The sequence below is a fragment of the Atheta coriaria genome, unplaced genomic scaffold, assembly GCF_025399875.1.
Source record: "Atheta coriaria isolate IRGN ID8LTWV9N9 unplaced genomic scaffold, Caltech_Dcor_3.1 hic_scaffold_3_pilon, whole genome shotgun sequence".
In the NCBI taxonomy this organism is placed as follows: Eukaryota; Metazoa; Arthropoda; class Insecta; order Coleoptera; family Staphylinidae; genus Dalotia; species Dalotia coriaria.
Window position 1 is genome coordinate 11,225,326 of NW_027045445.1, and position 16,455 is coordinate 11,241,780.

The following is a 16,455-nucleotide window of genomic DNA, read 5'->3' on the forward strand; positions in this document are numbered from 1 at the left end:
AAATTAATGATAACGAGTCCCTTTGTAGTTTTGTGAAAGTGAGTCCAAGCGTAAAACAAACTCGCTCGAGAGCTGCTTTGCGAGCTTCTGAAGCTCTCAGCGCGAAACCTTCAAAAGCATCAAAACATAAAATGGAAAATAGAAATGGATATGCAGACTGGCAGAGGGTAAGAGGTTCATTTCCCAACCCAAGCGCACAAAATTAACGAACATCCTCTACGCGCACCCAACATCTTCAAATTTCCTCTCACATACACACATGAAATGAAAATATTACCAACGCAACACAGGAAATCGTCAATAATGTGAATTTTTCACATCCGTTGGTACAAAATAATTTAAATGTATATTGTGGAGGCGCCGGTCTGCTACGAGTACTATACGAAGTCAATCAATATTATTTTATTCTCTAGCGAGAATATATTTTGATATAAATCTCACCGTGATGGATGAACTCTGAGAATGCCGGGTCCGCACGGACAGCAGGTGGCGTGTATACCGCCGCCGCCCGGCGGCCGCTTACGCTTCTTCCTCGTACAAAAATCTTGCCCCATCTGCGGCTGATCTTGCAGCTGGTGCTTGGCGTTGTTGTTATTGTTGTGCTTCGGTTTCGATTTTCGTTTCGATTTCGCAAACTTAAATTTGGCCGTGCTGGCCCACCAATCGCCGACAAAGTTCCTCGTTAGTCAGGACCTCGTCAACCAGGGCCGCGTCGCGTGCCACGGCGTGCCAACAACGCCATTGCCGCCCCCGGAGCAGACAAGCAGAAGCAGATGCATCACTTGGCAATCAAACGTGCTGCCATTTGATGCCACCTCGCGCGTTATGCACACGAGACGGAAAACGAGAAAAGTGCACTAATCAACTCAATTCGTCCTTGAACGCGGGCAATCGTCAACACGTGTCAGGTTACAATGTTATAATCGTACAATGCACAGACACTACGCACTGTTTACACCAATTGATTTAGGAAATAATTCGGTTTAGATATCTAGACGAATTTCGAATGCAATTTGCCGGAACCAAGTGAAAATCGCCACACGATCAGATGTTGTCTGGCGCGCGTTATCGCACAATAATAAAGCATCCCCGCCGCTAACGCAGCGGCCGGCGCGACAGATACGCCCTCAGCGGATATAACCCCAAATATCCCAGCAGCCGGCAGGAGCACAAGGCGGCCATCTTGGCGCGTCCGCCACGCACTCGCAATCAACAACGCCAGCGAGCGCGCAGTCACGGGACGCCCGCAGGAACGACGTCACTACTACCCTAGTTTACGCGTCCTGAATTCACCCTTCACGCTTCCACACGCTCCCGCGCACCCTGCGCTATTTCAACGTGTTTTATGTTGTGCAGTCGGTCAACGACTAAAATTCACACCAATAAAACAAGAAAAAATACGACGGTGCAACAAATAAGCAGAACACGATAAGCCGTAAATTTCACCCTGCAGCCGCCCCCGTAAAACATTTAATTTTATGTTGCGCTGAACTTTATTTGCGTCTTCGTAAATAGCACGCAAAACACGCGCCTGATTTGCTTCAAGCCTTCAACTTTTCTTCTTTAGTAATTGCTTATTAATTATGCATGCAGTATGCGTGCAGCGCGCGGTAATTATAAATAGCAACGTGTATTATCGCGCGATGTATCCCGCTGAACTTTTTACAGCAGCAATATTTTTGAACTTGATACATGCAGCGCCATCTCGAAGTGGCGTATGGTAGCAACCAATAACTAGCTACTGCTGCTACTTAGTGCATTCCATGCTACTACAGGTGGCGCGAGGTTGCTCAGTTGCTGCAAGAAACAATTTTCCATAAAATTAAATTCAAATTAATATTTCGCGTTGGCCGTGTACGGAATGCAATTATTGTAATTAAAACAAAATAAACAAACCCTCATGAAAATGGACGATGCTCAGAGAATTGAAAATACAAGTGCGATCAACGGACAAAAAAGCTCATGAATTAAATATTTTAATGGAAAGCAACTTGAAAATGCTAAAAATGTAAAAACAATCAACGGCAAACAGGAGAAAGCTTTTAAAATTGTTTTGCAACGGGCACGAGATCAAACAATAATTGAAATTATAATTCTTAGACAATTATTTGGAAAATAAACAGATAGAACATTTAAATCGAGAATAACATTTTATGTTTTTTACATTAATCGTCGTGTTGCATGACGTATTTGTGTCGATGTGGGGCGTTTTTATGATCATCTCGCTGATGTGGTAAGGACGTTTTAATACGTTTACGCGTTTTACTTTTTCCTGCGTATCTGTCGCAATTTCCTCTCTTTCTGAGGTTTGCTACACAACTCGTTGGTGCGTTTTACGTCAAAGCTGCAATCTCGACTTAAAGAGCTAATTACACAGGGGACATTGACGGTAAGATTTTTCTTACAATTTTACCATTTCTAAAGGTTTCTGCTGAGATTTTATATTACATCAAGTGAAAAGACATAAATCTCAAGAGATACTGTTAAAATGTTAATTGTTTTTTATGACATAATAAAGAAGGCCAATTTTAGACCATAATAAAATTGATGTTTGCAAATATTATGAAATAACAACTATTTAGATACCAAAAATTTAAAGGTACAAATTTTTGCAATATAAATTCCTTTATAACTCTTGGAATTAAAACCATTATAAATCGAATGAAGTGTCATTCAAATAGAAATTTATGGGAGATTAATTCAACTCAAACGGAAATTACAAATTCCTAGTAGTTTCCCTAAGGCAGGCACAAAAGTTAAACTTAGTTACAAAACCTTAATAGAGGTTAAATTACCAGAATTCAAGTTCAATAAAATAAAAACCCTAAATATAGAAAATAACCGGAAAACTAATATAAAATAGAAACAAATCTGTTCATCGTATGGCAATTCAATCGTCAAAATCGAATAAACAACAAACTCTCAATCCTCGATTGCAAACGTGCAGACCATGAGGGACATGATAAATTGCTTATATTGCAAGTGGTCTGCAGACGGCGGCTAATGACGAGCACTTGTTTCAAGCAGTGAATTGCGGAATTGATCCAGACCGATCGGAATCGACGTTAACACAATCGAACAATTCGACAATTCGAATTCCCATGACTCATCTATTCAACATTCAACCGCATCATGTAAAATCTGTCCGAAACAAGTTTATTTTACTAAATATTCTAAATGCACTAAACTATTTTCCCAAAAATAAAATAAAACTGACTGTACGCTGAGTCAATGTGTTTGATGTTCTGATATCGCTTCCATTTTAAGTTGTTTGATATACTTTTATATTTTTAATGTTATTTCGAGTCCCACGAGCGCTACCAACGGCTAACCTCAACGTAAATATATCTCCGGCGTGCACGTGAAGGCCCTGAACGACCTGCGAAAACCAGCATTGACGCGCAAAGCTAAAGTAAGAAAGAAAAAGCGGCGCTGCTCATAGTCGAGCGCGAGTTTCCTCGGTGCGCTTGTAAAAACATATATTTTCATGTTTTCCCAACTCGCCATTTCGACATACATCCATTATATTCCACATCAACTCTCGTACACATTCGAAAACTAGAAATACTTGGCTCAAAGGAATCTGGCTGTGAGTCAGCGTGACTTGGCATGCACTCCGGCCAGGCGGCGAAGCAAGGACTCCGATAAATCAACGAAACATTTTAAAATTAAAATGGCGTCACTACTTATTCAGTAGGCGCAGCAATGAAATAAAATTCTAACCTAAAATATTTCATTCTTAGGGTAACTTATATACAAACGCAGGTTCTTACGAAGGGACACTTCGCTATTAATTATTCATACACTTTCCAACATCCCAAAACGCACCGCAACGGAAAAGCACATCGTTAATTAATCATGCGTTGTATCAACATTTGCACTTAGCGTGCAGGACGGGCGCACAAAGCGTTTTGTTCCTTTTGCAAATGATCGAAACCCTCATGCAGCCGTTTGAATTTTCATACTCTCATCTCGCATGCACAACTCAAACTCAAACACTGACGACGTATATGAGTACAACCTAGAGACGATGAACTCAGGCGGGTAGTGTTAAGCAGATTAAGTTACTTGGCGAGTTAGAGGTTATGTGCAGTGCACTGAGCACGTCTAAATTTAGTTTAATAAAGATTAACAGTGTCAAATCTAATAAAATCAATGAAATGCCAAGAAATTAATTACCGCGATGTTTTTTTGAGTTCTGTTCATTAACAAGTTCATTCAGTTTGTAGTACTGGATATAATTATAAGTTTGTGCAATTAGGATTCAAAACTTTGCTTCTAATTTAGTACCACCTACACAAACACGCCAGTTTGCACTAAACAAACACATACTAACTACTAAACAACTGAACTGATAATTATTTCATGTTATTTTAGCATTGAGGAGTATATTATATGCAGTATATGTAAACAAAATACTATATTTTATTCACGATTTCTAATATCTTATATAAATGGTAAAATAGGTATAAAGTCGTTAAATTATAAAATGAATATTTATAAGGTGTATAAAACTAGCCGCCATCTTGGAAACTTTATCAAACTGCCATATTTCTCATAAGGAAATCTTAAATAACTTTTCATTATAACAGCAAAGCTTAATAAAGCCCTTCATAAACTTTTGGACTTTGCACTTTATTAGTGCGTACTTTCAGCGCGTGACCAAACTACGAGCACTTTGCTCGTTTCGCAGCGAAAACGAGCCCCTTGTACCTTGCTACAAGCACCCAAAGATGATACAATTAGTCGCATTAATTGCTAGACTTATTAGTGTCGCCATAGCGACTGATAATACCCTCGTTCTAATAAAATGTCCAGATGATTTATTTTATGATAGGCAACCAGTAATACTCCCACGTCTAACATAAAGTATAAATTACATTTACACAACCTACTTTCAATTATATCCTCTAATCAAAATTTTTAATCTATTGTGGTTAGGATATGTGGTTAAAGTAGAAATATGCATATACTCGTATCTAGCAAGAAAAAACAGAGCAATGTATGCAGGTATATAGATAGGAAGTGAAATTGCTTCCGCGCGCACAGGCGAACATGCAATGCGCTCGTTGCCGTCGTGTTCAATCATACCATCAACCCGAGCAACCCCCGACAAACGTCCCAGACCTTCAGGGTCGATCTAGGGTCTGAGTCAGAACCTATAGTCGCTAAAGATAGGTGGATGTAATGGTAGTTCAGGGCCGTGTAAATATAAGCAAAAATTTCAAATATACAAAAGTACGAAATGTGATGTTAAACACACGAAAACGAAAATGTCAAGAACACGAGAATTTTCCGCTTGATCGAATGCGTTGGAGGTGTTTCTATGGGTCATCAAACAAAATCACAAAAATCTATAATAATATAAATAAAATAAAATAAATGATGGAAGAGTGTAGTAAATTATATAGGAAAAAATAGTCAAGGATATTTTTTATATAATATTTAACCTAGTTTTATATTGACAATTCTTTGTTTCTGATTTATACTAAAAATCAAATCTTACTAAAACTTTGATGGCATGTTTATCGGTGTATGCTTGGGCTGTGCATGTTTACATAATCGATGAAAGTGGATGGGAAACCGTGTGCTTCTCATCAAATATGAACGTCAATACACTACAATGGGTTATTTAATGCGGGGACATTTTTCGACCCGTCACATTTTCACTATGAAGCAATAAAGAGAAAAAAAACTATGTACTATAGAAAATTAAGCAATCTCGATAATCAGTTTTGTATTGATTTAACAATTTATTACTAGATGGCGTCGTTTGACGTCATTAACCTAACCTAACCCTATTTATAAATATGCGCAGTTTATAAATGCATAATATTCCATTCAAAAGTACTTCGCAGTTGGTCTTTGGTCCTTGCGTCCTTCAAAGCGTGCGTCCTAGATTATAAAGCATGTGCGCGTGTTTTGTGCAGGCAAAGCACGCATAAAAATCGGAATGTGCGACGCTGTGACGCGGTGGTAGCTTGCGTATCAAAACGAGATTTGTCAGCTGCGGCGGATGGGCTTATTTTTTGATTTATTGAATATCTAACCCCAAACACGACAAGATGGAAAGAAGACTACCAAGTGGATTATGCATTCGTAAATTTATTCTGGATTTACTCAAAGAAATGGTTGCACATGGAAACGAAACGGATGGAAATCCATAATCTAATCAAAAATTTCGAAAATTTATTTCATCGTAATACGTTTTTTTTCGAATTATAAATCCAGCCAGGATTTCTTTTGCATGAATGTGAATGAAACTCAAGATGAAAGCATCTCGTGCACTTATATTCAAAGATATCCATAACTCAGACTTGTCACTGTGTATTTCTGCGAATATTTTTGTTATCAAAGAATTTCACACTTCAAACAACAACTCTGGTTGCATGACAACTCTCACATGCAGGTAAATAACATGTTATACAATACAAATATAGTTTGAGTTGAATATTTACACAGAATTTACCTTAAAATTGAAGTTTTGGTATTTTTACTAAATAAACATATTATTTTCTTTGCCTTTATCTCATTTTCTAATAAAACAAAAATTTCGAATCGTTATACGATCAAATAAACCAGCAATTCAAACGAAATAGATGTTGTAAAATGAACCCGAGCACCAGGATCCAGGTGAAAACACAAGATACACACACGCATTCATATCGATCGAGATGCGAAATTGCGAATTAAATTACACTAGGAGATAAACAATACGCAGAGAGAAATGCGAGCCCCAGCGCTGTGAAAATTCAATAAACAGAATAGAACAGAACAGAAAGCGGTAAACATACATTTGCGACGAATGTTCACGCGAATCATACGCATACAAACAGTAATAAAAACAAACCGGAATAATAACAACAATAATGGTAGAAATAATGACAGTAATAATAGTTTATGCCATAAATAAAATGATAAATAAAAATATTTAAAAAAAAGACATGATAATAAATAAACTAACGCCTCAACAATTAATATTCATATGTCTAAATTGTTTTCCATTAGTTTTATTCAATAATTTTCGACGATGAAATGTGTTACGTTGTGTGCGCGTGAAAAATCATTAATTTCATCGCATGATTTCGAACCGTTTTATTTTTCACGCTCTCTGCGTTCACCACGCCCCGATTGTGTTTCATTTAGCCTAAAATACCCGCAATTGCGTATTATAATTATAATATTTTAATGTAAGCAACCAATTATACACGCAATTAATAATAGCCGTGAATTTAACGAAATGAATTGTTTTTTCGCGTGCTTTTCCAATAAATTATACGTATTGACAAAACTAAATGCGGATATAAACTGGTACAGTTATATTTTGTTCGTATATTGGAATTGACGGTGCGAGCGTTGAGATTACAATAAAATAACCGGTAATTACACGCCAACCACCAGCCGATAACGGCACGTAATTACCGTCGTTTCGGCAGCGCTGGTGTTTTATCGGCCGCGTGCGGTTTTATCACCTCTTTAATCGGTCTTCGGTATCACCGTTGCAGTCGAACATGGCCGCCGACAGCAGTGTAATTGTTTTATTTATAGCCGGAACTAAATTATTATCAGTAAATCATTGCCTTTATTAATTTCGATTAGTAAATGCGTCAAATATCAAATATCAAAGTATGCAACCAGATACACCGCGCTGGTAATAAAAGTGCCGATTGCATTTCATGGCTTTTGTTCAATGTGTTCAATGTCATTCTGTTTGAAGAAGTGTAAATATTGGCATACAAAGATGGCGCGCCGTTCAAAGGGCCACGGCACGTCAAAGGGAAATTTCATTTAAATGCAATAGAAATGCATTTTGACAAAAGAAACGCTTGAAATTTGCATTTTACGGAAATATTAAACTAGTATTTCCTCCTCTAAAACAAGGTGAAGCGAGTAAAATCCGATCTGACGTTGTGTTCGTCCTTCGTCCTTTCGTTGAAAGCCTCCAGCTTACAGTAAGCTCCCTTAAATCACGCCGTTTTATGCAAACCTCACGCATCGTAAAAGTTGCCACGACGAAACAAGTCGAAAACGTGCTCGAGACGTACTCAGAACTAAACTCCGCCGGAGGCACATCATGCGCAACAAATCTTGCGCTAATACAATACCAAAACGAAAAATTATTTATATACCTTATTAAATTTTAATTAATTTTCTTTGTTGCAACGTTGGAACACTCATCATGTATTTATATATACGACAAAAACCTCTCGAAGAAAAAAACTTACAAGAGATTACCCTTCAGAAAACTTTCAGGTTATAATATAACAACATAACCTCTTGAGATTTAAGTGGATACTTATAAAGTTTTGCGACTTATAACATTTAACGTAAATTGTTTGTTCAACAATATGAAAAAACTTACTCAAATCCTTCACTAAAGACTTCACTGATATCCGAATCGCTCCTTGGTAAGACCAACCGCGGTAACATAACCTTCCTCCTCCTCTGTTTGATCCCCTGCATACTCATATGCATAAAATCAGGCCCTCGCAATGGCGAATGCGGTGATAAAATGGTCAACTTTCTATCTCCGGGACTCAAACTCAAATATCCAGCTGGAGGTGGTAGACTTAGATGTGAAGGGACATGTACTCTTCCAGACCACAAGCCTCGTCTTCGTTCAGCAGTTATACTATCCTCTGACCCCATTAACATCATACCTCCATCACCACTTACCGCATGTCGCTTTAAACGTGCTTCTCTTTCTAAGTAATCCAAACTCTTAGATTCTACACTTTCGGTGGACATCATCCGACGCACATCTCCAGTTGAAAGAAAACTCCTTGTAGTAGTGGTGGTCCTTAAAGATTCCATACTGCGTGCTGATTCTGTACGAATACCCACCGTGGACAAAAACTGCCCTTTATGGGGTTCATACTCTTCCTGGGAGGAACTAGAGTGTGGGGATTTGCTAAGGATGGAGTAATGCGGTGACACCCGCGTGGAGGTAGACTCTTCCGATTCCATTGAGTCACCACTCGCTTGATGCGTCACGATTTGACATTGTGGTTGGACCGAATGCACATGTGCCGATTGCTCCTCATCGTGTTGGACCACCGTTGAGGAGGAGGAAGTACGTGAGACTGAGACGTTGTGCTGAGTGAGGGTTACCGTCGAGGAGGTCTTCGACAACGAGGTAGTGGTCTCGTCATCGTCGTCTTCCATCGCAGGCAGATGGTGGCAATGATGGAGCCAATCGTCTACACAAACGCGGAAAACATCAGCACTAATCTTGGACCGAGTCCAAATCATAGACAGCGAACAATGTTGCCATAGAATCTTATCATCTCTCTCATAATCAATAAACGACCCGCACAACAATGTGCATATTCCCACGAGGGTGCGGATAAGAGAACGGGATGATTGCAAATGAATTGGTGAATGATGGCGGCGATTTACTTCCGGGACAGGCACCGGATGTGACGGAACACGAACTGTTCGAAGCCATTTAGGACGATTTGCCTCGATTACATCCGATTTGGGAAAGGGGTTAAAGATAATTCGTTTTATCCTAATCGAAGATGATTATTTTTTTGAATAGACGAATTATTTCCGTTTACTAAAATATAACTTATTGATGTAATCAAAATTCTAGATTATCCCTCATCCCTTACTCCGTTGGCTATCAGCCGCCATATTGAAGTGCAATCATAGCCGACATACTGCATTGCAATGTTCCTATAATCTAATGTATATTGAGATCCACGTCGACGCTCTGGGATTCTGGAATTGGGTACGGCTAATGGTGAAATTGGAAGATTACGCGTGTCACGCAGTTTACACGTGCGAAACGTGCACGTATCGCTAATTAATTCATGGTATCATTCGCATACGAAATAAACAGACTTCATTAGGTGCCGCCGACGCGCTTCTAGAATTAATTACGGCAACAAACATTAATTAACCAACTGAGAATAATAAAAATATAAAAATAATTAAATAAGTCTAAATTTAGCAATTCGTGGAAATTTGAATATTTACTACAACAGATAAATTGATGCAGTGTGATAACGTTGTATTCCCATCTCGATTAGCGCCGCTTTGTGGAGTGTAATTAATTTCGTATCAAGCTTGTACCCTTGTATCCTTTTATCCGTTATCAGGGTATTGATTTTCACGTGACATTTAAACTATTCTCAACGCCCACTTGTACGCTAAAAAGTTTTTCATTTTACACGTCTGGGCGGTAATAATATTTTACGGTCCTGAAACCAATTTTATCTCTACGTTATCCAATGCTAAAATATAAAATATGTATTTAATAACCGCTCACACTTCTCGTTCACTTCAATTTTCTTATCCTCTATCATCCGGGGTTATCTATACTCTTAGTTGTCTGGTCACATTCAGGCTTTTGCCTGTTATAGGTGTATACAAACTTTAATATCTTCTCGAATATTTTCCAGCGTATTTCTCGGTTGTTTCGAGCGTCAAAACGATCAACTTGAGCTGATAGCCTGCGACGTTGCACTCTCGAGCGCAAAATAGCGAGAGCGGAAGGATTTTCGACTCATATTGCGCATAATATAGGGCTGCAAACTTCGCCCACTCACAACAAGCTTTAACAGCGAGAAAAGTTCGTAAAACGTAACAGGAAAACGTGTTCCTAACGATGACCATAAAAGTATTATATTTTCAAACATAAAATATTTTAGGTTTGTTGATTTTTGCTCAACAAATCAATAAAATTTCTAATTTCTAACAATTAAAAATTAACACAACCATGATAGTGGCTCTTAATCCCCAATAATCAATGATTAATATTTGCTTTAGTGGAACTCATGCAATCTACATAATGATAATTGGTAGTTCGAAAACTATAGTAAATAATTGCCACCTCGTGTAATTAATATCGTCACACCGGCATACGCAAACAGTTTCTAAATTATTGCCCAGGAGAAACACGTCGAATATTGTTGAATTCAACAAACTCACTAAATCCACATCAGCAGAGTGTTTACGAACGCGGGGGAAAACAACGGCTCAACCGAGGTAGCAAGTACTCTCATCCAATGCAATGCCGACATTGCGGTAAGCTAGCTGTGTAGACTATCTATATAGACTATGAAGTATAAAATTAAATTTAAATAATAGCCGCAAGGAGTGCGCTCACCGAGCACGCTCATTATTAATTCCACATTGCCAGGATTCCACAATATCAACCAACATTTTACAGTTACAACGTTTCCTTGTTTCGAAACTCTAACAAGCAAAGAGGAAAAATAGAATAAGAAAAAGCACTATTGTACTAAAGTTATAAAAATAAAGGTTGATAATAGAGAATGATAGTACAAAGAGAAGATGGCAGATGATGAAAAGCGGAAATAATTAATTAAAGAACTTAATATAAAATACGATGCTTTTACATTTGAAAAAAGCGAATAAAAACATGTATCTTAATTAACTTATGATCACTTTAAAATCTAGATGGTGGATATATTTTGAATACTGTGAATAATGTGCATATTCCATGCTAAAAATATGCTTCAGCTTGAGTTTAGCGCGCCGGCTTCAATTTAGGAGTTGATTAAAATTGAAATTAATGAAAATTGAAACCCTCGAGGGCGTCTCTATGCCCGCACACGTCGCCCAGAGTGTTGAGAGTTGAACGCAGCATATCGCAAATGGTTTCCTATTTATATTTATTCTATTTTTACATTTTTTCCGTTTGTTATGCAAAGCAACTTTTTTTACACATTCGTACTAAAGTTGAAAACAAGTTGGAAAATTGAATATTGAATATTGAAATAAAAATCAAATGTGGAATCGAACACAAAACTTAATTATACTCGTACATCCTGTTATTTTTTAATAGTTGTCAAACCAGTAATTTCAATTTTAATTGTATTTAATTTAATATATAACTTCATAAAATATTTATATAAATATATTAATAAATATCTGCACATTTAAACTCATAAATGTTTAGCTGGCTGGTTATTATTATGCGTTTATGACTCGTGAATGTTTGGAACAATTTCTGGATGCTGTCCAAGCGACATATTCTCGAAGTTTTGCCGAAACACTTAACAATATTATGCGCATCAAATCGACCGCACGCAATTTGTGTTTCACGCCACAAAAATAAATTGAAACATTTGCACAATATCAATTTCACTCAATAAATATCTCATCAGAAATATCAATAAAAACGCCTTGTGCTTTAATAGGTTCCGATTTATATTGATTTAATAGTTTTTATCGTTTCATGTCCGAGAGAAATTTTCCAAACTATTCAACCGCACAAATGGATGCAGGCGCCATTCTAAACATTTCCGGCCACTGAATCAACAATGGTGTAGGTATGACCCGGCGCTGGTTGAATTTCCGAAATAGAACAATGGATTTTCACCCAATAACGCGCACCAACAATCAAATATTTATTCTAGTTTCCAACAAAGCACGTAATTCAATGTTTTGATTTTCATTTGTCATTTTTTGTTAATATTTATTACGTCACAGTTTAGTATAGTATACATATATTTTGTGTTGCGATTACTATATCATGTTGTTGGGAGATTACCGCTACCAACCGAGCATAATGGCTTCACTAACAAGTTGATCACTTGATGCACCCCACTTGAAACTATAACCTCATTCTGTTTATGTTGCTCCACACCGTCATAACAACCTGTTATCGTAGTAAGCTCACGCTCGCAAGCGCAAACACAAAGTATGTTCGTCTAAACAGTCCTTTGAAAACGCTAAGTGAAAGGCTGGCTGCCTACACTCAACCATCAGGAATGAAAACATTTTGTCAATGCCTGTATTATACGCATACTAAACCTGCATTACGATAGTAATAGAATATACTAGATATAGGCAACACAAACCGCATTTCGAAAAGTTTAATAGAATAGAATGGGGTTAAAGCGTAAAGTTATGCAGAATGTCAAGTTACTAACGAGGATAACAGGATAACAAGGTGGTGACACAACAACAAGTGTGCTCCCAGATGCAATTATAACGAGCTGCTGAAGCTTGTAAACCGGAAGTATACACAACTGGTGTTACCGCACGTGTTTCTCAAGGGATGACTTACGTTTGCGCATAATTTCAATTTAAATTCATCTATATTTAGTACATTTTTTTGTTACTTGGTTTATTTTTATACTTTGGGATGACTGATTGATCAAAATGGTATAAAGAGCAATCCATTAGGCTTAGAGAGATGCACAGATTCAATCCAGAGCAACAAAATAGAACGAGTAATGAATCATCTAGGCACAAACAGGAAAGTCACTAAAATGAAGGCTTTCAGGCTTTTGATATCAATTACTAACGGGGTAAAAAGAATTTTCAGTTTGATGAATCAAAACTAGTGCGGAATATGCACTCGAAATAATAAAATGTATTTTCATGAAAGAAAAATATGATATTTTTGCTTCCACATGAAAAATTATGGATAATATTTTCTGGAATTATGTTTTTTATACCTGGTAAAGCTGCTTATCTTATTTTTTCCGGTATTTTTCAACATTTTATAAATTTCCTAAACTTTAACTTTTTGTTTTCTAGAAAACTTTTATAAGGGCTCTTAAATCAAGTTTCTCTTCTTTTCTTTGTGATATCTTTGAAAATTTGATATCACTTTTATGTTGTTTTATTTACCTTCATTTTTCTTTTCTTCCGGGATATTTTCAGTGCTTAGTATTATCGAGTACGGCAATAATTTAACATTACTTTTGTTTTTGTTTTATTTTGGGTTTGGGTCGCAAGCCTTTCATTGTCCTCCCGGTGGTTGGCGTCCTGTTGCGTTTGCGTTTTAATCCTGTTGCTTTTTAAAGCTTTGTGTTCGCTCCATTTTCCTTCCTCTCTTTGTTTCTGCTTCCATTTTTTCTACTCCCCTCAAGTACATATATGGTTATATCAATGTGTTCGTGTACATTTACATTTTCGTATATGAAATTCAAAATTTACAAAATTAGTCCCTATTCATTATTAATTTTCCCCAGCGACTCCTGTTACTTTCTCCCATATACTTCAAAATTTACCTGTGCTCGGTGAAAAGAACGTAATTTTGCATTTTACTGTTCATAATCTACTTTATTCACTCTCTTTTGTCGTTTTTCCTCTTTTGCATCTCGTTCAGTGATTGCAACTCCCGATTGAATAAAAATGCGAGCGCACGTTCTCGACTCGAGGGCGAAAGACGAGCTAATCAACTCTCCAGGTCGAACAACACAAACTCAAAAATGGCAACAGCGCTAGCGGAAGGGATGAAAGAAATATTTAAAGCTCCGGTGCTTTCTCATACAAAACAAAAAGTATTCAAAAAAGTCTTAATTCGCCGGATTATATCTACATTAAAATGATTACCTTAATGAAAAAGACCAGGGAGCGTTACAAACGACACGAAATTAAATTAAAAACAAAAAGATTCCTTTTTTTAAATCAAAAGAAAATGCTAATTTTTAGAGTTAATTATTAGCGTAGGCGTAAAAATATTATTTATAACACTTTTTCTAGAGTCTAAAATTTTATAAAAATTTAAAAAATGTTTCCATTTATTGTTGAATATATCTTGCTTTCTTATATTTCCCCCGCGTAAATATTTGATTATATCATTTCTTCATTTCCACCTTGCGACCTTAAGCAAATACATCAAATAAACAAAAAATGCAAAAATACATCAGCAGCTGAAAGAAAATACTAAAACATTTATTCCGTGAGTAGCAAAACGACAAAAAGGCAATTTCGTGTTCATGGCGCGTCTTCTTGAACTTATCGCAACACGCACACAGAGTCATTACAAGTATGTGCTTGCTTAAGTACTTAAAGTTGTTACAAAGTTGTTTTTAATTAAATTTGTGTACAACTAAAACCAAACAATTTATAACGGAATAAATTTATATATAAAAAATGTGTTTGTACAACTTCGGTTTTGTGTATTTGTCGACGCAATAAAAACAAACTAATGCTAAAAATAAATAGATTTTAGGTCCTCTTGTAATTAACAGCTTTTTTAAATCATACTGAAATTCTTCAAAATTACAACATTTTTTCCTAGTGATTTATATACATACGAGTATTTATGAGTAGAAAATGTCTCAATAATATTAATGACACACATGCCAAGATGCCAACAATTTTTTCCGTGAATTTAATTTAGTTTAATGGCACACTTAACGCAAACAAAGTACGCGTGTGCTCAAAATTATAGTAAGCACATGTTCCATATCTTCATGAATGATTAAACGTTTTATGCGAAGCAGCGTGTGTCCTGGGCAAGTGTTACGATTTACGCAATTCGAAAAATAATGATGAAATCTTCGAAAATGCAAGTACACGTCTTTAATTATTATTTAATGCTCTTAAGGTTCAGCAATAAAGAGAAAATTAAATTTAAATTTCCTATGCGCATTTAGATGAGAATAAATTAAACTCAACACGAGTTCAAGTCGCGTTGCGTTCAGTCGTTGTTTGTGCTGGAGGAGTGAAGTGGGATCTCATTAATTATTGCGTGATTGTCATGTCTCATTACTTCTACTTGCGTATAAAGCTAACTACATAATGCAGCGTAAGCGTGGAAACAAATTTCCTCAACTCTTTGCTCAGTTGTTGATATTAAATTAATTTTCATATTATGTTTACCACATTGTTTTAAAAATGCATTTTTAGACATCAGTTATAATTAACTTCAGTGCCTGAACATGTAAATGCACAAAATATGAATTTTAAACTTTTTTTAGTGATTTTCGTCAAAATTATCTCCCAACAATGTGAAAATATGCACTGGCGCAAATATTCCAGCGAAAAATAAATTTTGATGCGCTATTGTTGGAAAATGAAAAATTATGCTCTAGTTGCGCAAGTTTAAAACCTCACATACAGCGCGCAGTTCGACGAAACGACTTATTATGTTTGCTGTCTGTTCACTGCCTCTGTTTGTCGTCGCCGATTCGCTAATGCTAATGACAGTGCAAGGGTGGCGTAGGCGGCTGCAAATGTGCATCCAGCGAGAGCGCCAATTACTTGCTTTTTTACTTCACTACATAAAAAAATCGCATATTGCGTCATACGCCACTATTATATAAAAATTGCACTATTTCTAGAATCTAGCAAATTACCCGAATAATTCAAATCAATTTTCCACTTAATAAACAATAAAACAATTAATAAATATTTATTCCACCAAATTACACTCAAACTTTATTAATTATATTTACAAATATTTAAAAACTGTCAAAACTTATTCAATAACAACGTAGGTGTTGTACAAAACCGAATCCAAAGTTAATTAATTACTCCGCCTAAATTTACTTATGCGAAATTCTAATTAACTAAGTATGTAGAACATAAAATAAGCCTAAGTATATAGCTGACTTTACGTTACAATACGCAACGTTAATCTGAATGCGAGTTTTATGCGAAAAGTAATTAAGAAAATCAATTGAAACTGGAATATGCATTTATTGCAATTGAAGAGTATTGAATGCTGATGGAATTTAATGA

The 16,455-nt window shown here is 36.4% G+C and overlaps 1 protein-coding gene across 12 annotated transcripts in view; it reads right to left on the reverse strand.

The window, feature by feature from the left end:
- Positions 1-16,455, reverse strand: part of dnc (phosphodiesterase dunce) — a 97,999-nt gene that overhangs the window by 32,433 nt on the left and 49,111 nt on the right. For 3 of the 12 annotated variants that reach the window (XM_065317934.1, XM_065317933.1, XM_065317932.1), the window contains exon 2: positions 8,363-9,200. The exons of 8 other annotated variants lie outside the window; for them this stretch is intronic. In XM_065317934.1, the coding sequence (XP_065174006.1) occupies positions 8,363-9,165 (803 nt within the window). In that variant the 5' untranslated portion in view covers positions 9,166-9,200. Of the gene's footprint in view, positions 1-441; positions 457-8,362; positions 9,201-16,455 lie in introns of those variants that run through there. One more of the 12 variants, XM_065317941.1, reaches the window with a different exon arrangement.